Here is a 26,724-nt window from a genome sequence, read left to right as displayed (position 1 = left end):
AATGGGGTGGACATGAAGACGTGGTATAAGAGAACATAGAAAAGCTGTTTGATTGTGTCGGAGCCTAGAACCAGAAGCTTCTGATCCACTGGTACGCCTTGGTGCGCCATCCTGACCCTGAATACATATATATACATTCATATTTTACATTTTAAATATTACTAAAAGCAAAAGTTTGGCCGCCCTGCATGGCTAGTACTTAGAAGACCTCCTTTTGCAAGTATCACAGTTTGTAAACACTTTTTGCAGAGAGCCAAGAGTCTTTCAATTTTTGTTTGAGGAAATTTCCATCCATTCTTCCTTGGAAAATTCTCCCAGTTCTGTGAGATTCCTCGGTTGTCTTGCAAGCACTGCTATTTTAAGGTCTACAGATTTCCAATGATGTTCAGATCGGGGGACCTTGTAAAACCTTCAGCTTGCTCCTTTTGAGGTCGTCCATTGTGGATTTTGACGTGTGTTTAGGATAATTATCCATTTGTAGAAGCCATCCTTTTTTCAACTTCGGCTTTTTTACAGATGGTGTCATGTTTGCATCAATAATTTGTTGAAATTTCTTTGAATCCATTTTTCCATCCATCCGTGAAATGTTCCCTGTGCCATTAGCTGCAACACAACCCCAAACAATCATTGATCCACCCCCATGCTTTATGGTTGGCGAGATGTTGTTTTCTTGAAATTCTGTGCCCTTTTTTCTCCACACATACCTTTCATCATTGTGGCAAAGAGTTCAATTTTTTTCTCATCTGTCCACAGGACTTGTTTCCAAAATGCATCAGGCATGTTTAGATGTTCTTGTGCATACTTCTAACTCTGAATTTTATGGTGAGGAAGTAGGAGAGGTTTTCTTCTGATGACTCTTCCATGAAGGCCATATTTATGCAGGTGCCTCTGAACAGTAATAATTTTTATTTATATAGCGCCAACATATTCCGCAGCACTTTACAATTAAGCGGGGACATGTACAAACAATAAATTCGTTACGAGTTAAGAAAATTTAAACAGTGACATTAGGGGTGAGGTCCCTGCTCGCAAGCTTACAATCTACAAGGAAATGGGGGGACATAATAGGTGAAAAGTGCTTGTTATTTCAGGTCTGGCAATTATAATAAATAGGGATTTTCATACAAAGCTGCATGATCCGGTCATCAGCCTGTGTGTTTAAGTGCAATAGTCAAGTATCAAGTGCAGTTATCGTGTGCATGGAGGGTGTGGAGACAGATGAATAGTAGGGTGCAGATTCACATGCAGATAATATTTGGAAGGAGGGAACAGGGCAAAGTTAGTTTACTGAGTAGTTGATGTGGTAGGCTTGTTTGAAGAGATGGGTTTTCAAAGTGCGCTTGAATAGGTTGGGGCTAGGTATCAGTCTGATCATCTGGGGAAGTGCATTCCAGAGAGCTGGCGCAGCACGAGAGAAGTCTTGGAGACGGAGATGTGAGGTTCTTATTACAGGGGTTGTTAGTCTTAGGTCATTTGTAGAATAGAGGGCACGTGTAGGGCGATAGACAGAGATGAGAGAGGAGATATAAGGCGGTGCAGAACTGTGGAGAGCTTTGTGGGGTGAGGAGATGAGTTTATACTGGACCCTGTAGCGAATGGGTAGCCAATATAATGACTGGCACAAGATGGAGGCATCGGTGAAGTGGCTGGACAGAAATATGACCCTGGCTGCCGCATTCAAGATGGATTGGAGAGGAGAAAGTTTGGTAAGACGGAGACCGATCAGAAGAGAGTTGCAGTAGTCCAGATGGGAATGAATGAGAGCGACAGTAAGAGTCTTAGCAGTTTCAACGGTGAGAAAAGGTCGGATTCTGGAGATGTTTTTAAGATGCAGGTGACAAGAGCGAGTGAGTGATCGGATATAGGGAGAAAAGGAAAGTTCGGTGTCGAATATGACCCCAAGACAGCGAGCATGCTGCTTGGGAGTTATGGTTGAACCCTCCAGGGTAATTTCGATGTTGGGTAGAGTGAGGTTAGTAGAAGGGAGAAACACAAGAAGTTCCGGTCTGGAGAGATTTAGTTTCAGGTAAAGGGAGGACATGATGTTAGAGACAGCAGACAAACAATCCTTGGTATTTTGAATTAGGGTAGGGGTGATGTCAGGGGAAGAAGTGTATAATTGGGTGTCATCAGTAGAACAAATCTACCACAGCTCCAGAGTCTGCTAAATATTTCTGAAGGTCTTTTGCAGTCAAACGGGTTCTAATTTGCCTCTCTAGCAATCCTAGGAGCAGCTCTCACTTAAATTTTTGACTGGTCTTCCAGACCTTATCTTGACCTCCACTGTTCCTGTTCACAGCCATTTCTCAATGACATTTCTACCTGTGGAAAGGACAACTTGAAAATGCATTGCAATCTTCTTATAGCCTTCTCCTGCTTTGTGGGACTCAACCATTTTCAGTTTCAGAGTGCAAGGCAGCTGCTTAGAATAACACATGGCTGCTGTTTTTTGGCCAAGGTTAGAGAAGGCTTGGTTTTTATAAAGCTGGGAAATATGCATCACCTGGCCATTCCTAATGATAATAGTGAACAAGTAACATAGTAACATAGTTAGTAAGGCCGAAAAAAGACATTTGTCCATCCAGTTCAGCCTATATTCCATCATAATAAATCCCCAGATCTACGTCCTTCTACAGAACCTAATAATTGTATGATACAATATTGTTCTGCTCCAGGAAGACATCCAGGCCTCTCTTGAACCCCTCGACTGAGTTCGCCATCACCACCTCCTCAGGCAAGCAATTCCAGATTCTCACTGCCCTAACAGTAAAGAATCCTCTTCTATGTTGGTGGAAAAACCTTCTCTCCTCCAGACACAAAGAATGCCCCCTTGTGCCCGTCACCTTCCTTGGTATAAACAGATCCTCAGTGAGATATTTGTATTGTCCCCTTATATACTTATACATGGTTATTAGATCGCCCCTCAGTCGTCTTTTTTCTAGACTAAATAATCCTAATTTCGCTAATCTATCTGGGTATTGTAGTTCTCCGATCCCCTTTATTAATTTTGTTGCCCTCCTTTGTACTCTCTCTAGTTCCATTATATCCTTTCTGAGCACCGGTGCCCAAAACTGGACACAGTACTCCATGTGCGGTCTAACTAGGGATTTGTACAGAGGCAGTATAATGCTCTCATCCTGTGTATCCAGACCTCTTTTAATGCACCCCATGATCCTGTTTGCCTTGGCAGCTGCTGCCTGGCACTGGCTGCTCCAGGTAAGTTTATCATTAACTAGGATCCCCAAGTCCTTCTCCCTGTCAGATTTACCCAGTGGTTTCCCATTCAGTGTGTAATGGTGACATTGATTCCTTCTTCCCATGTGTATAACCTTACATTTATCATTGTTAAACCTCATCTGCCACCTTTCAGCCCAAGTTTCCAACTTATCCAGATCCATCTGTAGCAGAATACTATCTTCTCTTGTATTAACTGCTTTACATAGTTTTGTATCATCTGCAAATATCGATATTTTACTGTGTAAACCTTCTACCAGATCATTAATGAATATGTTAAAGAGAACAGGTCCCAATACTGACCCCTGCGGTACCCCACTGGTCACAGAGACCCAGTTAGAGACTATACCATTTATAACCACCCTCTGCTTTCTATCACTAAGCCAGTTACTAACCCATTTACACACATTTTCCCCCAGACCAAGCATTCTCATTTTGTGTACCAACCTCTTGTGCGGCACGGTATCAAACGCTTTGGAGTGATAACCCTAACAGGATAATTAAGGTCTGAAACCTTGGTCAAAGTTATCTGAGCACACAGATCTACAAGGGTGCAAAAAACTTTTGCAATGGGCTGTTTTTGTAAATGTTAAATTGTGAAAAATGAAAATATATTTTTGTTCCTAAAATAGAAAGTAAATGTGTTATCTTCAATTATAGGACTTTTAGAGATGATTCTGGAAAATTGGTACAAAGAGAACTAGAAGGGCAATGCGCTTCTCATAATTCATTAATAGACAGTATACGAGCTACTGAGGATCCATCAGAAAATTTCATGATGAACATGTGCAAGGCCCTTTTTTTTTATCGGTGAATATTCTAAGAAAAGATTCTATTAAAGATGACAACTCAAAAATATCTTCTGAAAGCGAAACAGAATTTGTTGATTCTACACATTTGAATATAGCGAAGGCATCCGAGACTTTCATCAAGAATCTTTTTAAAGATACTTTTTCGCACATAGCTGATGCTACACTCTCAAATATTGAAGGGTAATCTAACCGATCTTCCGATGTCACAGAAAGAATTAATTCCTCAAACAAAGTTTACGAGACTTCACACTCTAAAAGAACGCAGGATCTCCCTACAATCTCAGATTCACTGGGAAACATCCAGAAGGATGTTGCTTCCTTCAGAAACAGTCTAGCTAATTTGGAAGAGTACAAAAGAAAAAAACAATGTGAAGATCAGAGGGATTCTGAAGTCGGTCCAAAACTTCCAGTTAAGGGATTACATTTCTTCGCTAATTTCTCATCTAATTCCTAACGACAAAGGTGAAAACTTAATTGAAAAGGCCTTTAGAGTACGCAGGCCATCAGCTCTTCCATCTGATGTTGCTACAGATGTTATTGTCTCATTTTACCCCAACTGGGTATATCAAAGGAGCCAAGATTCCTCTCTTCTCAATATAGTCATTTGACCTTTTTTAAAGACCTATCTAAAGAAACTCTGCAAAAGCGGAAATTATTTCAATCCTCTACACGTGAGCTTCTGGAAGCCAGAATACCCTACAATTGGACTCAGTTCTCTACGCTACAAATTAAATTCGCGTCTAAACTGATTACTATTTCTTCTCAATCGGAAGGAGCTGACTTCCTGAAATGTGCCAGGATAGTTTCCTCCGTGGGCTCTCCTGGTCTCCTTTCTATGTCCAAATCAAACCTACGTCCCAGAAAAGTAGGTTTTCAACAATCAACATTTATTGAAGTTGGTAACTTTATTATTCAAATTCCTAGAAAAGTTGTTTTCCATTTATTCCTCAATTGTGGCTTGTAAATGAACCGTACTTTGCCCCCACAAAGTCCTAGGATAACCTTTAGGTGATTCCAGACAGGACAGGCCCTTATATACATCATACGACGTACTTACTTTTTTATTGAGAAGCGACAGTTATATTAGGTTTGATACTGAGCTACGTTTAATCTATTTGAGTAATCTACAGTCGTTTTCTGTTTGTGTAAACTACAGTATATACATGTATGCCTGTCTTTTCTTTTCCTTTCACCCTTTTTTCCCTTACCCTTTACCCTTCACCTCTATTAAATTTATAAAATCAATAAAATTTGTTGGAAAAACAATTTTTGTGCCTAAGTAAAGGCTTTTTTTTCTGCCCCCCTCTTCCATAAAGGCCATTTCCATGATGTGTATGGATTATTCCAGACGTATGGACAGATAATCCAGTCTCTGGGAACTCTGCAGCTCCTTTATTGTTACATTTGGTCTCTGTGCTGCCTCTGATTAATGCCCTCCTTGTCTGGACTGAGAGTTTTTGTTGGCAGCCCTCTCTTCAGAGTTGCTGTGTTACCATGTTCTCTCCATTTGATGATGACAATGGATATGATGATGCCCCGGGGAATCATCAGAGAATAGGATTTTTTGTTTTATGACCCAACCCTGACTTGTACGTCTCAACAACTTGGTCCCTGACTTGTTTGGAGATCTCCTTGGTCTTCATGGTGTTTGCTTAGTGATGCTTCTTCCTTAACGGTGTTGCAGCCTCTGTGGCTTTTCAGAAAAGTTATATACTGACAGACAACTTATGAAAGTAATCACTTGCACCTGAAATTTTTAGAGGCTTTATCGCAAAAAGGGGTGAATATATATTCACAAGCCAATTTTTAGTTATTTTGAACCCATAAATGTAATCTATGCCTATATTTGTCTCAGTTCACCAACTTAGACTATTTAGTGCTGATGCATCACACATAAATTAATCACAAAAATATATAAACACAGGTTGTACTGTAATAAAATATGTAGAAAGCTATACTTTTGCAAGGCACTGTATATATTTGATATATACAAAAACATAGTTGATCTGTTTTGTGGTTTCGAGATTTAAAACTAGAGAACAAAAGTAAAGAAATCCATTCAGCCGTTAACAAAACGAAGAAAAAAGCTCAAACATAAAAATTCTGAAAATGTGACCCTATTGCTGGTTTTTCCCTCACTAATATGCATGATAATGCATAAACCAACATAAAAAAATGAAAAAAAAACGAGGAAACAAGAGCTGTAATGTGATTCCCCATCACAGATGTGTTACGGGGTAAATTTCTGAAACTCAACTTCCTCCATTTACCTCTAGATATAAGTGGTCACGAAAAGCAATGTTTCTTCATCCGATCTGAAGAGAACCCGTTCACAATTGTTTAGTGGATAACAAAAATCATGTATCGAGTCTTCTTGTTCTTGACCCTGACGTCCATGGCATCAGCTCTTATTAATTCTACGATCAGTAAGTAGATCAAATAATATTTTAATGTTGGATATTTTACTGGAGTTATTCATGAATAGTTACTGTAATCCTTTTTTTTATTTTTTTTTACCATTTATTTTATCCATGTATTTGAGCTACTAAATACATTAAATGTATTGTTCATAGCTATACTGTGGCTATCATTTTTACTACTTTAATTGACAAAATTCAACAGGAAATTATCTCACATACTGCTAGTTTCATGGATCCCTCATGCCCATCTCGTTAACTATCTGAATCTGACCATCACAGAAGTCTCCAGGCTCCTACTGCCTGCGCTAGGAACTCTATTCCCTCGCCAGTCCTACAGGGTCTCTCCCAGGCCATCACTACCCACCCTATGAAAATGTAACTTCTCTCTTTCATCTGGTATAGTTATTTCCTTTATCTAACACATCGTCATCACCCCGTAAAAGAAAAATATCTTGACCTATCCTGCTGTGCTAACTACAGACTTACCTCGTATTTCCTCTTCATTTTCAAACTCCTGAAACCTTGGTCTACTCTTACCTGATCACCTAACTGTCTGATAACTCTCTTCTTCACCCTTTACAAACTGGTTTCCGAACTCTATGCTCTGTAGAAACCTTCCGTACTAACAGTTCTAATTACGGTATATACTAACGGCTAAATAAAATGGTCACTACTCAATGTTGGTTCTCCTGGACCTCTCTGCCTCGTTTCACACCGTGGACCACCATCTACTCCTCACTATGCTCCGATCTATTGGCCTGTAAGATGCTGCTCTCTGTTGGTTCTTCTACTGCCTCTCTGATTCTCTTTCACTGTACCTGGCTCTTGAGCCTCTCCTTTTCAGAGAGTTTCGGGTTTCAGTCCTAGGTCCCACATCTTTTCTCTGTACGGTTAGGTCTTGAGTACAATCTCAATGCCAATGACACCCAACTATAAACTTCTTCTGACATGACCACGCACGCACTACTAAAATATAGCAATGCTTGTCTGCCCGCTGTTTCTAGCATCACATTGTCCATTTATCTGAAATGGAATCTTTCCTAAACTTTACTTCTTTTACGAATCCTGGATCATAAGGAGGGATCTACACGGGATTAGTAGTCACCAAGTTGGATCTTGTTGTCTCCTTCAGACAGTTGTTTGATATGAAAATTTCCCACCAAACAAGTCTGGGTTTTCACTTGGTTGTGGGAAGATCAGAGAAGTGATGACCAGTGATTGGGTCCTTGTCTGACCTATGATGTGGCCGTCACAAGGGGAAATTAGTTCAAGTAGCAATGGGTCATTGTTTGGCCTGTGAGGTGCTGTTGCAAGGGTAAATCCAATTTTCTGTGTCAGTAAAAGTGGGTCATTTGGTTAAGCAACTCCCATATGACGCACTCTTACTATATAGCGATATGTACTGGAGATAAGGGTTCTCTCAGCATAACTGTCCCGTAGGTTGGATCTTTGCTTGTGTTTAAATTTGTTTTCATCACAACCTTTTGTTGAAAGGTGGGTAAGTAGCTCGCATAATGCGAGTAGACAGTGAATGGTTTAGCTGGTGGTCAAACTGCCAAAGGCAAAAACATCTTCATAATCCGCCCTTTTCTTGACTACGAAACCGTAAAAAATCTGACTCTTATTCATTCTCATCTGGATTAGTGCAAATATTTAGTAATTGGTCTTCCTTTAATTAAACTCTTCCCTCTTCTCTCTCCAATTTGTCCTGTATGCAGCAGCCAAGCTCATATTTCTGTCCAGCTGCTATACCGATGCTTCCACCCTGTCCAGTCATTGCACTGCTTGCCCTTGCACTACCGAAAAATAAGTTATCACTCTCACACACAAAGTTCTCCATAATTCTACACCATCCATCATCTCCTTCTTCATCTCGGTCTACCCTACTAATGTTATCCCTTCTGCTAACCACCTATGACTAATATCCTCTGTAATACAAACCTTCTACTTCCATCTCCAAGACTGTTCTTGTGCTGCACCAGTTCTCTGGAATGCACCACATCTGACAATTTGGTTAATTCCCAGGGTCGAAAGTTTTAATAGTGCCATAAAAACACAGCTTTTTTCACTAATATAACTTCTCAGTTCTCCTGTACTACATTTTTCCAAAAGAATCTGGCTCTATCATCTGTTCTTACATCCTACATGAGTTCAGTAGCACTTTGTATCTGGACCTATACAAATATTGTCTGATAATTGGTTCCTACAGCTTTACGTGATTATCTACTATATAATTGTCTAAGGGTCACTTCCGTCTTTCTGTCTGTCTGTCCTTCTGTCTGTCATGGATATTCATTGGTCACAGCCTCTGTCTGTCATGGAATCCAAGTCACTGATTGGTCGCGGCAAAACAGCCACGACCAATCAGCAACGGGCACAGTCCGGCGGAAAAATGGCCGCTCCTTCCTCCCCGCAGTCAGTGCCCGCTCCATACTCCCCTCCAGTCAGCGCTCAGACAGGGTTAATGGCTGCGTTGCACCGCGTTATGCCGCGGTGTAACGCACTCCCTTAACGCTACTATTGTGTGACCAACTTTTTAATATTGAGGCTGCCTATGCAGCATCAATAATAAAAAGATCTAATGTTAAAAATAATAAAAAAAAATAAAAAATCGTTTTATACTCACCGTCCATCGGCCCCCGCATCCAGAATTGGCCTTTACCGCTCCTCGCGATGCTCCTGTGACCGGCCCATGCATTGCTGTCTCGCGAGACCACTACGTCATCATCTCGCGAGACCGCAATACACCGTGCGACCAATCGGCGACATTGCTGCGGGATTTAAATCTCGCTTCGCTGATTGGTAGCGCCCAGCCGGCATCACCAATCAGCGGCATTGCCGCGGGATTTAAATCCCGCTTCCCTGATTGGTCGCGCCCAGCCAGCGTCACCAATCAGCGACATTGCCGCGGGATTTAAATCCCGCTTCGCTGATTGCTCGCTCCCAGCCGGCACGCCCAATCAGCAACATTGGTGCTGGATTTAAATCCCGCTTTGCTGATTCGTAGCGCCCAGCCGGCGCGCGCGACCAATCAGCGACACTGGCACAGAATTTAAATCCCGCTTCGCTGATTGGTCGCGCCCAGCCGACATTGGCGCGGGATTTAAATCCCGCTTCCCTGATTGGTAGCGCCCAGCTGGCGTGACCAATCAGCGACATTGCCGCGGGATTTAAATCCCACTTCGCTGATTGGTCACGCCCAGCCAACATTGGCATGGGATTTAAATCCCGCTTCGCTGATTGGTCGCGCCCAGCTGACATTGGCGCGGGATTTAAATCCCGCTTCGCTGATTGGTCACACCAAGTCAGCGACATTGCCGCGGGATTTAAATCCCACTTCCCTGATTTGTCGCGCCCAATCAGCGACATAGGCGCGGGATTTAAATCCTGCTTTGCTGTTTGTTAGCACCCAGCCGACCTTGGCGTGGGATTTAAATCCCGCTTCGCTGATTGGTGGCGCCCAGCTGGCGCGACTAATCAGCGACATTGGTGCGGGATTGAAATCCTGCTTCGCTGATTGGTCTCGAACAGCCGACATTGGCGTGGGATTTAAATCCTGCTTCGCTGATTGGTAGCGCCCAGCCGATGCGCCCAATCAGTGGCATTGGCGCGGGATTTAAATCCCAACCCCAAACCATATTAGTCCTCATAAACAGTTCAAAGATTAAATGAGATGAATGGTCCATCCAGAATTGTTGTTAGATGCAGAGGGGTCCGGGAGAATTGTCCAAGCATTCTGCAAGCTGTCCGAAGGGATAGAAGAATAGAAGCCGAAGGTATGTATATAATGATGATTACTTGAAAAAGGGGGATTAACCTAAAAAGCCAGTGTATAGGAGCTCCTCATTCAAGCCACAGGGTGAAATAGACTTCAAACGAAAAATCCAACGAGCTTCGTGTTGCAATAACAGTTTATGTCGGTCACCACCCCTTTCATTACATAGAATCCTCTGTAGACCAAAAAACCGAGTGTTAGTAAGTTTACTTCTATGTGCTTTGAGGTAATGAGCTGCAATAGGGGTTAGCACCTTACCCTTCTTGAGGTCAGAGTGAGCCAAATTGTTTGTTGACAGATGTTTTTGTGTGACAAATTGTACAGTCACCGCAGGGAAAATGAACCCCTAAGGCGGATTCCTCGGTTCAGTCTGGTGACAGGTCGTGCAAAGTGGCTTCTAGTGAGTATGTCACGTAAGTTTGGTGCCCTCTTTGCAGTCATCAAGAGTCTAGAACTAACACAGGTCGAGGTTTGGGCATCTGAAGTCAGAATGTCCCAATTTTTTGTAAGAATATGACTCACCTGGTTCCAGTTGGTGCTATATTCCGTGATGAATCTCACTGTCGAATTTTGAGATCGATGATGTGATGTCAATAGAGAGGCTTGATTGAATGTTTGGGCTCGCTGAAAGGCTTTGGAGATTGTTCTCCGAGGGTATCCCCGTCGTTGGAACCTCGTAGTAAGATCTCTGGATTGTTGCCTGAAACATTCATCTGTGGTACAGTTGCGGCGAATCCGAAGAAACTGTCCTGTGGGAATCCCCATCCGAGTGTGCCGAGGGTGGAAGATCTGATATTGTAGAAGACTATTTGTCGCTGTGGGTTTGCGAAATAAGACATTGGCGCGGGATTTAAATCCCGCTTCGCTGATTGGTAGCGCCCAGCCGGCGTGCACGACCAATCAGCAACATTGGCGCGGGATTTAAATCCCACTTCGCTGATTGGTCGCGCCCAGCCGACATTGGTGCGGGATTTAAATCTTGCTTCGCTTTATTGGTAGCGCCCAGCCGGCATCACCAATCAGCGACATTGCCGCGGGATTTAAATCCCGCTTCGCATATTGGTCATGCCCAGCCGGCGCGCATGACCAATCAGCGTCATTGGCGCGGGATTTAAATCCTGCTTCGCTGATTGCTCGCACCCAGCCGACATTGGCGCGGGATTTAAATCCCACTTCGCTGATTGGTCGCGCCCAATCAGCGACATTGCCTTGGGATTTAAATCCCGCTTCCCTGATTGGTCGCGTCCAGCCGGCGCGACCAATCAGCGACATTGCCGTGGGACTTTTTAATATTGAGGCTGCCTATGCAGCACCAATAGTAAACAGATGTAGGCCGGCCTCACACTCAGCGTATAAAAATATGGTCCGTAAATTATGGCTGTAATACGCAGAAAAGTCCCCAAAATAGTGGTCCGTAGCTCCTCCGTAGGCAGGGTGTGTCAGCGTATTTTGCGCATGGCATCCTCCGTATGGATCCATGGGCTCAAAAAATGATAAAAACATATATACTGTCTATATATATATATATATATATATATATATATATGTCAGTAGACACATATATGTATATATATTAATATTTCATCCAGCGCGAAATAGCTTTAAAGCCGGTAATTTAATTGCCGGCTTTTGCTATCTCCTTCCTAAACCCGACATGATATGAGACATGGTTGCATACAGTAAACCATCTCATATCCCCATTTTTTTGCATATTCCACACTACTAATGTTAGTAGTATGTATGTGCAAAATTTGGGCGCTGTAGCTATTAAATTAAAGAGTTAAATGGCGGAAAAAATTGGCGTGGGCTCCCGCACAATTTTCTCCGCCAGAGTAGTAAAGCCAGTGACTGAGGACAGATATTAATAGCCTGAAGAGGGTCCATGGTTATTGCCCCCCCCCTGGCTAAAAACATCTGCCCCCAGCCACCCCAGAAAAGGCACATCTGGAAGATGCGCCTATTCTGGCACTTGACCACTCTCTTCCCACTCCCGTGTAGCGGTGGGATCTGGGGTAATGAAGGGTTAATGTCACCTTGCTGTTGTAAGGTGACATTGAGCCAGATTAATAATGGAGAGGCGTCAATTATGACACCTATCCATTATTAATCCAATTGTATGAAAGGGTTAAAAAAACACACACATTATTAAAAAGTATTTTAATGAAATAAACACACAGGTTGTTTTAATATTTTATTGTTCTCTCAATCCACCTGAAGACCCTCGCTCTGTAACAAAGGAAAAATAATAAACCAACAATATACATACCTTCCGAGGATCTGTAACGTCCCACTATGTAAATCCATCTGAAGGGGTTAAAATATTTTACAGGTAGGAGCTCTGCTATAATGCAGCTGTGCTCCTGCCTGTAAAACCCCGGGGAATGAAGGTAATGTAGGTCATTGACCTGTAGTTACCTTCATTCGTGGTGATGCGCCCTCTGCTGGATGTCCTCATATGAACTCGAGCGTGGGAACTTTCCCCAGCTGTCTAAGTGGTTCCAGGTAAGGAGCAGGGAAAGCAACCTCCTAACATTAATATGAGATTAAAAAAGATAATGTCAAAAGGTAGCAGAGCTAGTGGAGTTAAAGTGTCTTGTAGCTGCTCAGTATCTAGTGCTTACCCATAGCCAGGGGAAACTAGATGTGCCCACCAGACTGCCCTGACGCGCGTTTCGCGTGTGCTTTTTTAAGGGGTGTTGCCTCTACCAAAAGTAGTCCAATAAGGGACAATCATTGATCTAGCAATATGCTCAAAGCACACTGAGGTATGTGGAAACGAAAGGGATACCCCTTCTTGTCTGATCACACCCAGGAGTATCTGCTGGCTATGATAGAAAGACCTCAGAACACACAGAACATTGTAGCTTGCTGTTTGGGTCTGTGAAGTTGAAGACCAGTTAGTGTGGTCCTGCACAGCCCTGTACACCATCAAATGTGCCTACAATGGACACATGAGCAATCAGAATTTAGCACTCGAAGAAGACGACCTGGTCTGATGAGTCACATTTCTATTTTAATCATTATTGCAGCTCAGCTTCTGGATCTGTAGATTGTTTACATCAGACGACCGCGGCACAACAGCTAATTGTAGATCTCATATTGCTGAGTTAGCCTAAAGAAAAGTCATTAATTTTACAGAACTAGACCGCTAAACGAATGGTTTGAAAAATATTAAGACTTTTATAGTGTTGACTTGATCAACAAATATGCAAGATCTCAATCCAATCGAGATGTGTCTTATCAGAGTAATGGAGACCCACCTCACAACTTACATGACTTAATGCATCGGCTGCTAATGATGTGTTGTAATAGGCCACAGGACTCTATTATATTTTTGTATTTTATTTTTTTTATAATTTATTGTCTTATATAATTTTATACTGCTGTATACGTAATGTAACATTTGTGTTACTCTCCTATATTGCTGCAAGTATTTATTACAATCTACTGATATATAACCTAGTCTTCTACTTGATTATCTAATGCATTCACTTGTTTTGTTTTTTTGCTCCTCTAGCATCCTCGTCTCTGACTTACCTGGTGGACACCACTGGTTCCATGACTGACGATCTTTACCAGTTAAAGTTGGTAAATAATTGGGTTCTTGATCGAGTGACTGCTAAATTCCCTTCTGGTGTCCGCCAATATACCATGGTGGAATTTAATGATCCATGTAAGTCTTTATTTTGTCCCAAGATTGGCCTGCAGACATCCTCATTCAATAGCGGTTGACACATACATACCATAAAAAGTGATGTGAAGTGACTTCTGCAAATTCGGCTCCTGAAACCCCCCCAGTGTTCAGATGATACCACAGAACAATGAAAACTCTGCCCAATACTTTCATATGCTTTTAAAGAACATGTGGGAAATAATTATCCTCATAGGGGTATTCTCAAGTTGTCTCTTGAGAAGTTCAGAGCTATGCATTCTCCCTAGTTTCCTTGCTTTCTGGTTTTTAGTAAACCGGGCTCTCCTCCTTGAGTGACAGTTATATGTTCTGAAAGCTGTTGGGCTGGCGATTTATAACTACATGTCTGCAGAAGATGAGCTGGATCAAAGGGGAACAGCGAAACTGTTTTGTAGAAATAAATGGGCTGGAGAGGTGGCTGGTATGTTAGGAGTTAACTCCTCTCTTCAAAGGTAAGAAAGGGTCTGGCCCAACTCCATGGAAACCAGCTGTAAATTATAAAAGATAGACGTTCTCAATGCAGGAGATTGACAGCAGATCAAAAAAGTAGGTCAATTGCAAATGTGATTATTTTCATGCTGGGTAACTAATTAAAGCAATTTAAGAACTTGAGAATGCCACTTTAACTGCTCGCATACCCTCAATAGCTGTCAGGTGAACAATTGTTTGGTCGACAGCTATTACAACCATACACATATGCACTCTAGCCTGGTGTTCTTTATGGGGGAAAAAGAAGAAAGCCTCTTCCAAACACCTTAACCAAAAGAAAAGAGGAGCTTCACAGTAATTCTGTGTGAAAAAGAGGATAAATTAGTGGAGAAAATTGCTCATCTGGACGAGTTGTGCAAAGGGTGGATGAGATTTGGGTAAGGGTGCTGCTCCACCTGCCGAACCTAAAGATTCCAGGCTCTGGAGGGAGGAGAAGAAGGCGAGGAAAAATGCAGCTTCTTTGGGCACAGATGATATCCAGAGGAACGTGAATCAGGGTAGTGAAAAATGAATTTATTGGACAATGTTTTTTGGAGTTGGTTACTCCTTCATGAATATTGGCTGTGCTCAAAGAAACTGCACTTTTCCTTACCCTCCTTTTCATCGCTTCCAATCACCTGGAATTGCCTTTTTTAACAAAAGGATAAAGTCTAAATCCTTTTATGTTTTTCACCCCAGTAGAGGAGAATCAGGAGGTCCCCAGAACCATAAGATAGCCACGAGTTTGGCTATGTTTTCTCCACTATGTATGGAGTCCTTTAGAGAGACCAAGTATTATCCTTGGACATTGAGTCATTTTTATATTGACCAATCAGCTGCCACATATAAGTGATGTATAATGCCGCCATAACCCAACATATATTGTAATCCTTCTTTCATCTTCAGATGTTGGACCTGTTAGATTCACACAGTCAAAACAAGAATTTGGTGACTTCTTCAATAGCCTGGTGGCCACCGGAGGCGGTAATTGTCCGGAGTTAGCAATGGGAGGGCTTGAATTGGCTTTAATGAATTCTCCATCCAAATCCGTTATCTTAGTGTTAACCGATGCGTCAGCTTTGGATTACGCGAATACAACCTTGGTTAACAACATCCGCTCACTAATAAACACTACAAAATCACAGGTACGTTGGTGACGCCGTGGGATGAAGGTCACGATAGGATGTTTTGTACTAGATATGCTATTGCAAAAGACACAGTTAAAGGTTCACGGGAAGCAAGAAAAAAGACGCCAATGGAAAGGAATATACTAACAAGGTCACAATGTGATTGGCTGCAGTGGTCAACTGTAAACAGGATGTCATTGATATGGTTGAGTTGACCCATTCATGAATCATACTGGGATCTCTTAAGACACCCATACACATTAGGTTAAGGATCCTGGTGGGAAAGGCCCAGGGTGTAATGTGCATGTGGGCCTCACAACTTTGTTGACAGATGATGGAATCAAGATACAGAATGTTGAATTTTCATCTGCTGATTATTTCATTTTTTGGGAGGATAAGGTGCTGCCAGAGGACTTTCTGCCTATAGGGTAGTTAAGACAGCTGGCCACCAACCACATATTCAGCAGACAGCTTTCTACTTCGTATGGACGGCCGTAGAAAGATGTGTTGTCAACCGGTGTAAGTTCCTCTTATCCTGCGATAGGGGAGTGTTGTGGCATGAGTTATCGGTATGGGCAATGGCGTATTTTAGATTTTAAGGACCCCCCAACCTGATATTTATTTTCATTTTTCCATATGTATTTTCCTAATTCTCCACTATGATATTTTCCCCCTCAGGTCATCTTTGTGGTCACGGGCGTTTGCAATACTACAGATAGTCCAGATTTCCTTATTTATCGAGATATTGCTGCACTGAGCTTTGGACATGTTTATCTAATTGATCTCTCTGAATTACATAAGGTGAGCAACCAACTATCAATTTTAATCAATGTAATGATTGTTTATAAAGAATTACACGGGATAGGCAATGACTGGTAGATTACTCTGGGAGCCAACTAGTGGAACCCTCACTGATGCCATGAACAAGGGGTCTTGGATCCCTCATGTAAATGGAGATGTGGTCAAGCATGACCCCATAATTAAGAAAAATATTACATGATTGAGACCTCTTCTGGTATAATAGAGTGTTGGCCAGCGCTTTATTAAACTATGGATAACTTTTCCTTATAATTACTTTAAAGGGAAGCTGTCACCTGAATCAAACCACGGGCAGCATAAATCCGAGCCTGGCACAATGGCAGACAGGTATATTTTTCTTTGAAATGCTCTGGCATTTCAGAGAAAATATACGGTACTTTAAAGGTCTGGCTGGATCGGATACCATAGCATGGGACAAGATTAGTGATGAGTGAATATTCTCGTTACTCGAGATTTCTCGAGCACGCTCAGGGGTCCTCCGAGTATTTTTTGGTGCTCGGAGATTTAGTTTTTAGTGCCGCAGCTGAATGATTTACATCTGTTAGCCAGCTTAAGTACATGTGGGGGTTCCCTAGCAACCAGACAACCCCCACATGTACTTATGCTGGCTAACAGATGTAAATAATTCAGCTGCGGCGCTAAAAACTAAATCTCCGAGCACTAAAAAATACTCGGAGGACACCCGAGCGTGCTCAAGAAATCTTGAGTAACGAGTATATTCGCTCATCACTAGACAAGATCAATCTGGCTCCATCCTTGGCCAGCTTCTACCAGTGGTGCTAAAGGCGATTGACAGGTCTCTCCATAGCAAGAGACTTTTAAGTCACCTGGAGCTGAGAAGATCCAGCCGGGGACCATAGTCGGGGACCATAGCCGGAGAGACCAGTCCAGCGCTTTCCCCGGACGGCTTCTCCTAATGCTGATAGAGGTGATTGACAGGTCTCTCCCATAGCAAGAGACCTGTCAATCACCTGTAGCTGGGAAGATCAGGCCAGGTTCAGCGCCAGACTGCTGTGATCCCTGGTTTGTTCTTTCTCAACGCAAACTGCATAAATTACTTAATTGATCTTTTAGTTCTGATGAGGCTGGTGTATATACTTTGAACATCCATGTCAAAATGGATGCATAATCCTGGTATTAAAATTAGCATTTTAAGGGTCTAGATAAATGTGAGAGATGTGCGAGCTTATGATTCCAATGTTGTCTCCACCGACCCAGGCTGATTGTCACCTGCATCTTGTCCTGAGCAGGGTGAGAGACACTGAGGACCCGTCAATCAGATTAGGAGAATGGTGATTCATCAGCAGGTAATAGGACAGTGAATTAGGCAGGTGGGGGGAGCTTCAACAGCAGCAGGGAGGAGGGACACTGAGGAGCTGTTAATCACGCTAGTTGTGTGGAGCATCAGCAACAGCAGAAAGGAGGGTCCCTGAGGATCTGTTAATCAGGCAGAGATTGAGCTTAAACTTTCAAACCAGAATATACAGTCATTTTGACATTAATTGTCAAGATAAGTAATCCAGCCCCATCAGGTCTGCTTATTAATGAGTGCCATTTGTATTGTGTAATCTGGTGACAAACCCAATTCAATGGGTAATAATTAGTGATGAACGAATATACTCGTTGCTCGAGTTTTCCCGAGCACGCTCGGGTGGTCACCGAGTATTTGTTAGTGTTCAGAGATTTAGTTTTTGTTGACACAGCTGAATGATTTACAGCTACTAGCCAGGCTGAGTACATGTGGGGGTTGCCTGGTTGCTAGGGAACCCCCACATGTATTCAGGCTGGGTAGTAGCTGTAAATCATTCAGTTGCCCCGATGAAAACTAAATCTCCGAACATTTACAATTACTCGGAGACCACCCGAGCATGCTCGGGAAAACCTGAGCAACGAGTATACTCGCTCATCACTAGTAATAATCACAGAATAATTAGTAAAGAAGCTGGGTCCATACAAAAACATTTGTGGCCCTGTTGCAATAGTGACTTTAGATGTCGGACTCTACATCTACAGATATTGTCATGTGGTATGATCACATTTCCCGGTCTTCTAGGTGTTCAAATATTTGGATTACAGCCTGCCGATGCCCGCCAACAGCTCAAACCAACTTTTCTCCGGAGACTTCACTGCTCTTTATCACAACGAAAGCTTCTCAGTCTCCAAGAACTTCTCCTCGTTTATGATCACCACAGATGGATTTATTTACAATGTGACTGTTTACGGACCTTCCTGTAAGTATCATCTAACTCCCAATGCGATGTATATGTCGTGGGGGAAATACGTTTTGAACACTATAAAAATGCAAAAACTTGTATAGCCTTGCGCTATGGTACCGAACTGGATCTAGGTATCGAAATTACAAAACTGACCTGGAGATGCGTGGGAAAAATCTTTGAAGATGAGATGTATTTCTATGCAGTAAAGTTCTTGAATCCAATGGTGGTAAGTGGTGATCACTAGTCCATAATAGATGTCCAGGAGCACAAGTTCAGCTCACCTTTCTGTGAATAATGCCCCCAGGCAAGGGAGGTGTCAAGATTCAAACCCAGCAGCTCTTGTGCTCTTCCCAGTGAGCTATTCATATTGCTGGACAGTTCCTTGCTAAATCAGATACTAGTAGCTGTGATGTTCTTGATGGTCTCCATGGTGAATTCCTGATTGTCTCCACCCCGAGTTCCTGATTGGCTCAACCCTGTGATCTCCTGATTGAACACCCTACTTAAACCTGTCACTGCACTTCCTTCCTTGCGAGATTATTGACCTCCCAGCCTTTAGTCTAGCTCCTTTCCACCTGCTGCGTATCCTCAAGATTTTATTGCTGCTCCGTGTACCGACCTCTGGCTATCTCCTGACTACGATTCCTGCTTATCCTTCCAACTATACTGCTACTCTGTGTACCAACCTCGGGCGATTCCCAGACTATGCTACTCGCTGGTGCTGCCCCTAGTGGTTGCAATATCACTACGCAAACTCAGGTCAGTCCACAACAGGAGGTTTAAGGAGTCATTGTAGTTCTTATCTCACAAAGTCAGAGATGCAAATTCATAAAATGCTGTTTGTCTATACATGGAGCAATCCCATGTATAGACGTGTTGGAGATTAAAAATTAGAATTATAGCCATAGTTTACACCACACTATCTGTATTAGTGAAAAAGCTCCAAGATCATGGTGCAAGAGTAATCCAGCGTGGGTCAGGCTGATCCAGGCTATCCACTTAGAAAAGACCGCCCTATGTTGTTGTTACGTCAAGAGCTGTGCGCTTTTCAAAAAAATATATAAAATAAAACACTATTTCCCCATATCTCCAGATCAGTTTTGTAATTTTCATACCTAGATTCATATCGGTAACATAGCACAAGGCTTTACAAGTTTTTGCATTCTTATAGTATCATAAGCACAGGGGCAGATTGTGCCTCTAGATGCTAGAAATGTTTTTTTTTCTTTTTCTGCATTTTACAAAAAAATGCAATATAAAGCACAGTATTAAAAAAAATCATATCACAATGCCAATAAAAAACACTTACACACAGCTCCACTGACAGAAAAACAGAAAAGATATAGGCTTCAGAAAATGGAGACGCAAAACAATTTTTGTCTTTTAAAACATATAAGCTGGACACACTATGCAGGGATAGAGGGAAGCTGGCATGACACTGAAAGGTAGGTAGTGACAATAGGGGAGAAGGTGGGGGGTAGCGGGGGAGGTGGACGAAAGATGAGCCAAAGGGCAGTGGTCGGAAGGTAGGGAGGAAATGACATAGATTAGAGGTGGGGTTTCAGGGAGAAAGACACAAAAAGGACTGACCGAGGTTGAGTGGCCCTCTTTGACTGCAGATAGCAGGACAGCAAGACCCATCCACCCCAAGAGAAGAAGAAATTCTGGTCCACACTGGCGCTCATTGGTGGTGTTACCATGTTCAATAATACCATAGATGCGAAGAGTTAATTTGGCAATTACCTTTTAAGCCCAAGGGAAGGGCAATCCTTCAGCCATGGTTCCCTAGAGGTTTCCTCCACAGAGGTTTTTTCCTCTCCTGAGTGCTGTCGGATGACTCTTCGTGACCTGAAGGTTTTGCTATATTGATTTTCATTAATATTTAATACTCAAAGTTGGTCAAAAGGATTGGGGATTCTTTAAATACATGGATTCCCTTCATTGGATGGTTATGTGGTGGTGGTCTGATGAGATTTGGGTGATACCCAGCGATGGAATGTCGGATTCACATTAACTTGAGATTTGGGTGATACCCGGCGATGGAACGTCGGGGTCACATTATCACGAGATTTGTGTGATACCCGGCGATGGAACGTCGGGGTCACGTTAACGGTGTGGAGGCAACCTCTTCCCTTGGTTTCACTGTACTCCTGAGCTAAAAAACGTGGCTAGGAGTAAGGCTGGGAAGGGGCAATGCCATGGACAAATCACAAGACTTTTGTAGCTTCAAGGACCTCACCAAGTGTCTTTTAATTATCAATAAATTGGCTGCTGTGGCTGTTATTATCCAAAAGAAAATAGTTGTTGCTTGTCCTTTGTTTTCTGGGGGAGGGGGGGGGGCTGCGGGGAGAGGTAGGAGTGGGGTTAGGTGGGGGGGGGGGGCGGAAGGTCACGGGAAAATCGACCTTTCCAGAGCCATGTCATTTTTTTCACCACTTAGATAAAATAGCAAATATACAAGTAATCATACTGACCTGGAGTTTCAGGTTGCCAGATAATTTTTGCCACATTTTGAGCATTGTTAAAACAAATCCCCAAAAAATATTGGAGGAAATGCGCTCAGTTTTTCTTTTCACTATTTCACTGCACTTGGATTTTTTTTTCCCGATTTCTAGTTCACTAGTAGGTAAAATGAATGGTGTCATTCAAAACTACAACTCATCCTATGAAAAATAAGCCCTCATATGGCTTCTTTGGCAAAAAAATAAAAAATAAAGGGAGGGGAAAAAACGAAAGCATCTGATATACATTTAATATTCTAGCACCTATCAGGTTTTGGTTAATGGGAGATGCTGATTTGTTAATTTATTAATTTTGGAAATGCAATTTACATAAATTCTACATATACAGTCATGGCCGAAAGTGTTGGCATCCTTGAAATTGTTCCATAATAAGATGGACTTGTAACCTTGAGATTGTTGCTATTTTGTTTCTCAAGTCCTCACACTGTTCTCTTCTCCTCTTTCTGTTCTCCATACTTATTGTGGCACACACAGACACACGATGCAAAGATTCAGTCCTCTTCTCTCTTTTTATCTGGTTTCAGGTGTGATTTTCATATTTTCCACACCTGTTACTTGCCACAGGTGAGCTTGAACGAGCATCACATGCATGAAACAAAGTTGTTTATCCACAATTTTGGAAAGGTGGCAAACTTTTTGTATGGCCCGTTGCTGGAGTTTTGTGTGAAATTATGTCCAATTTGCCAATACACACAAAGGAAATAAACATGTGTATAACAAAAAGTTCAATTGCAATAATTTTCTTGGAGAATTACGTCAGTTTCTGGAACAATTTCAAGGGTGCCAACAGTTTTGGCCATAACTGTAGAAAAGTCTCTTTACTACACATTTTACGTTTTCTATATTTTATTATGTCAGGATTCCAAATTAGTTGTCCGCCTGTTCACTGTAGATGTGTTCCTAATACTATTTTATAGAACATACTAATATACTTGTATTTTATTGTTTTCACCCAAATTAACCAATATTAATAGCTCTTCGTGGTCATGATAAAGAAAGGGGCGGACTTAGCTATTAAAATTAGTCAGTCAGCCAGCCCCCTTCACACGCAGCACAGATCATGTGACAGGAAGTTCCCTCCTATGCTGAGCAGGAGCCAGAAGCGGAGCTCTCAGGAGGATCTGAGACCTCAAGAATATCTCAAGATCAGGCCACCCTTGAAAATAAAAGTATATTGGTCGATTCTATAAAATTATATTACCAATAGATGTAAAGTTATTTTTTTTTTTTAAGTGGACAACCGCTCTAACCAAAACCTTTTTTATTTACCTTGCAGCATTTTCTATGGAAAAAACAGTAATAGAGACCTGGGGATTTGTACTTGTGGTGAAGAAACCTCCTAAAGGGAACTGGTCAATAACCATAAATGCCGGAGGCGTCCACTCCATCCGGATACAAGGATTCACGCGTAAGAGATATGTTTTAAAATAGCTGTAAATAGTTTTTTCTTACAAGGAGTCTGAGAGCTTCATGATGTAGGGGCAGACACCCTGATTCCAGTGATGTATCACTTATTGGGATGCTTGCTGTAGGTTTCATAAAATCCCTGTTTTATCTGCTGCAGATATAGCAGCTCTCTGAATGCTGAGCCCTGCATATCCCCGCCCACATCAGTGATTGGCTGCTTTCTGCCCATGCACAGTGTATACAGAAAGCTGCCAATCCGTGATGGGGGCGTGGTTATACAGAGCTCATGAATATGGAGGACTACATGACAGCAGGTTTGCTAGTCCTCTAGTATTAATATTAATCTCCTGCTGATAAAACAGAAATTTTCTAAAAACTAAAGCAAGCAGCCCAGTAAGTGACACATCACTGGAATCAGGGTCTCTGTCTCTATGCTGCTCTCAGATTAGGTGTTAAAAACCTGGTGACAGATTCCCTTTAATACATATTTGTTTTTTTCAGGAACAGCGCCCCTCTTATCTATAGGCTGGGTCTTGTATTACACCTTCAGCCTTTTGTTTGGGTTTAATTTAATATTAAATTGTATATGTCAGCAATTAAAAATTCAACGTAAATTCCTTTAGGTCACTGAAAATTGTATCTTTTAGTTCTAATAGTCCGTATACAATTTATATCTAAAGAATGTATATATTTTTTTTCTTTTCAGCCTTCAACACAACGTGTGAGTATACATTATAATATTTACTGATACATTTTGTGACCCATGTCTTTTTTTTTTTATTATACTTTTCGTACTTAAAGGGAAGGTGCCATCAAAAAAAAAATTTTTGCAGAAATTGTAAAAATGTAAAGAATTAATGATTACATGTTCTTAAAAAATATTATCATTTGTTTATAATTTAGTAAAATATGAAAAATAATTTGAAAAGTTTTGGAATTTCCACTTTTAAACACTAGGGGGAGCAGCTGCTGAAATTTCAGAAAAACCTAGTGTACAACTAGCTCACATTACAGCACTGCAGTAATTCTGGGCGGAGTCTGCTGACGTGTGTGATGTCTCCTCTCCTTCTGGGTGTTTGCTAAGGGATTAGAGAGGATGATATTCAGGAACCCAGTGAGCAGCCATTTTGTTGGTGACTGCAGAGTAAGGCTACGTTCACATTAGCGTTTCCCGACGCTGCGTCGGGAAACGCAACGGCGACGCACGCGTCATGCGCCCCTATGTTTAACATAGGGGACGCATGTGTTTTTCTTGTTGCGTTTTCCGACACGTGCGTCGTTTTTGACGCTAGCGTCGGACGCAAGAAAATGCAACAAGTTGCATTTTTCTTGCGTCGGATTTTCGTCAAAAAACGACGCACGCGTCGAAAAACGCAGCGTTTTTGCGTGCGTCGTGCGTTGCGTCGCCGACGCAGCGGCGCGCAACGCTAGTGTGAACGTAGCCTAAGGCTGCCGTCACACTATCAGTATTTGGTCAGTATTTGACCTCAGTATTTGTAAGCCAAAACCAGGAGTGGAACAAATAGAGGAAAAGTATAATAGAAACATCTGCACCACTTCTGTATTTATCACCCACTCCTGGATTTGGCTTACAAATACTGATGTAAAATACTGACCAAATACTGAGCGTGGACGGCAGCCTTATACTGACAACTGACAAGTAGACGGTCACCGAGGATGGCAGGCAGCATGGATTCTGGGAGATATGTGGTGGAGGGAGCAGGGTGACAGCAGCACAGAGTATTTCAGGAGAGCAGTGTGCTGGTCTATGGGGGCCCCCTGTTTGGTGCGCGGAGCAGCCAGGGATTGTACATAGAGCGCTGTCCTTTATACACATGGATGGACCGTCTGCTCCACAGAAATCCAGGAAACATTTCTGCGGATTGATGGCCTGGTCTGATCCAGACTTTGCATGCAGACCCCATTCCCCTCCTCAGATCCTGTCTTCTCCATCCTGTCCTGGCGATGTGTGAAAGCGAGGCGACAGGCGCAGTCTGGGTGAGGCTGGGAAGGAAATGTAGCCATATAGTAACCATAAAAATGAGACCCCTCTCTTCAGCTGCCTCACCAGCCTTCCCCTGACTGCACCTAACTGGAGGTCATGCTGCCCCCTCTATTACCCCAGACCCGCGTGCAGGTGCTCAGCCAGAACCACCATAGAATGGGTCCGCTTTCTGAAGATAATACTGCCATAGTGTTCTCACATAATACCGCCATATAGATCACACACAATACCACCAGTGTTCTCACATACCGCCATATAGATCACACATAATACTGCCAGTGTTCTCACATAATACCGCCATATAGATCACACATAATACTGCCATAGTGTTCTCACATAATACCGCCATATAGATCACACATAATACTGCCAGTGTTCTCACATAATACCGCCATATAGATCACACATAATACTGCCATAGTGTTCTCACATAATACCGCCATATAGATCACACATAATACTGCCAGTGTTCTCACATAATACCGCCATATAGATCACACATAATACTGCCATAGTGTTCTCACATAATACCGCCATATAGATCACACATAATACTGCCAGTGTTCTCACATAATACCGCCATATAGATCACACATAATACTGCCATAGTGTTCTCACATAATACCGCCATATAGATCACACATAATACTGCCAGTGTTCTCACATAATACCGCCATATAGATCACACATAATGCTGCCATTGTTCTCACATAATACCGCCATATAGATCACACATAATGCTGCCAGTGTTCTCACATAATACCGCCATATAGATCACACAGAATACCACCATATAATTCTCACAATACTGATCAAGCATAATACCACCATACAGATCACATAATACCGTCATATAGATCTCACATAATGCCATAATACAGCATGACGCCCGCAGCTCCTGTTATCGCACGCATTGAGTTGTGTGTGCAATGGGGAAAGATATGCAGGGGGGAGAGGAGTGCATAGGAGAGGATTAGATACACAGCTCAGCAGACAGTATCTCACAGGAGAGGATTAGATACATGGCTCAGCATAATATCACACAGTATAGGATTAGATACACGGCTCAGCAGTCAGTATCACAGGATAGGATTAGATACACGGCTCAGCAGACAGTATCACAAAGGAGAGGATTAGATACACGGCTCAGCAGACAGTATCACACAGGACAGGATTAGATACACGGCTCAGCATAATATCACACAGGAGAGGATTAGATGCATGGCTCAGCATACTATCACACAGTATAGGATTAGATACACGGCTCAGCATAGTATCACACAGTATAGGATTAGATACACGGCTCAGCATACTATCACACAGTATAGGATTAGATACACAGCTCAGCATAGTATCACACAGTATAGGATTAGATACACGGCTCAGCATAATATCACACAGGAGAGGATTAGATACACGGCTCAGCAGTCAGTATCACAGGATAGGATTAGATACATGGCTCAGCAGACAGTATCACACAGGAGAGGATTAGATACACAGCTCAGCAGACAGTATCACACAGGACAGGATTAGATACACAGCTCAGCATAATATCACACAGGAGAGGATTAGATGCATGGCTCAGCATAGTATCACATGAGAGGATTAGATACACGGGCCAGCAGACACTATCACACAGGAGAGGATTAGATGCACGGCTCAGCATAGTATCACATGAGAGGATTAGATACACGGGCCAGCAGACACTATCACACAGGAGAGGATTAGATGCACGGCTCAGCATAGTATCACATGAGAGGATTAGATACACGGGCCAGCAGACACTATCACACAGGAGAGGATTAGATGCACGGCTCAGCATAGTATCACATGAGAGGATTAGATACACGGGCCAGCAGACACTATCACACAGGAGAGGATTAGATGCACGGCTCAGCATAGTATCACATGAGAGGATTAGATACACGGGCCAGCAGACACTGTCACACAGGAGAGGATTAGATGCACGGCTCAGCATAGTATCACATGAGAGGATTAGATACACGGGCCAGCAGACACTATCACACATGAGAGGATTAGATGCACGGCTCAGCATAGTATCACATGAGAGGATTAGATACACGGGCCAGCAGACACTATCACACAGGAGAGGATTAGATGCACGGCTCAGCATAGTATCACATGAGAGGATTAGATACACGGGCCAGCAGACACTATCACACAGGAGAGGATTAGATGCACGGCTCAGCATAGTATCACATGAGAGG

General features: G+C 42.5%; 1 protein-coding gene across 1 annotated transcript in view; it reads left to right on the top strand.

The window, feature by feature from the left end:
* The first annotated feature begins 6,199 nt into the window (after positions 1-6,199).
* Positions 6,200-26,724, top strand: part of LOC138645156 (uromodulin-like) — a 55,076-nt gene continuing 34,551 nt past the window's right edge. The window contains exons 1-7 of the mRNA XM_069734241.1: positions 6,200-6,472; positions 13,759-13,914; positions 15,307-15,545; positions 16,206-16,328; positions 18,400-18,577; positions 22,361-22,492; positions 23,198-23,212. Coding sequence (XP_069590342.1) covers positions 6,406-6,472; positions 13,759-13,914; positions 15,307-15,545; positions 16,206-16,328; positions 18,400-18,577; positions 22,361-22,492; positions 23,198-23,212 — 910 coding nt within the window. The 5' untranslated portion in view covers positions 6,200-6,405. The remainder of the gene's footprint in view (positions 6,473-13,758; positions 13,915-15,306; positions 15,546-16,205; positions 16,329-18,399; positions 18,578-22,360; positions 22,493-23,197; positions 23,213-26,724) is intronic.

Source organism: Ranitomeya imitator, chromosome 7 (assembly GCF_032444005.1).
Source record: "Ranitomeya imitator isolate aRanImi1 chromosome 7, aRanImi1.pri, whole genome shotgun sequence".
Taxonomy (NCBI): Eukaryota; Metazoa; Chordata; class Amphibia; order Anura; family Dendrobatidae; genus Ranitomeya; species Ranitomeya imitator.
This window is presented reverse-complemented; position numbering and strand designations above follow the sequence as displayed.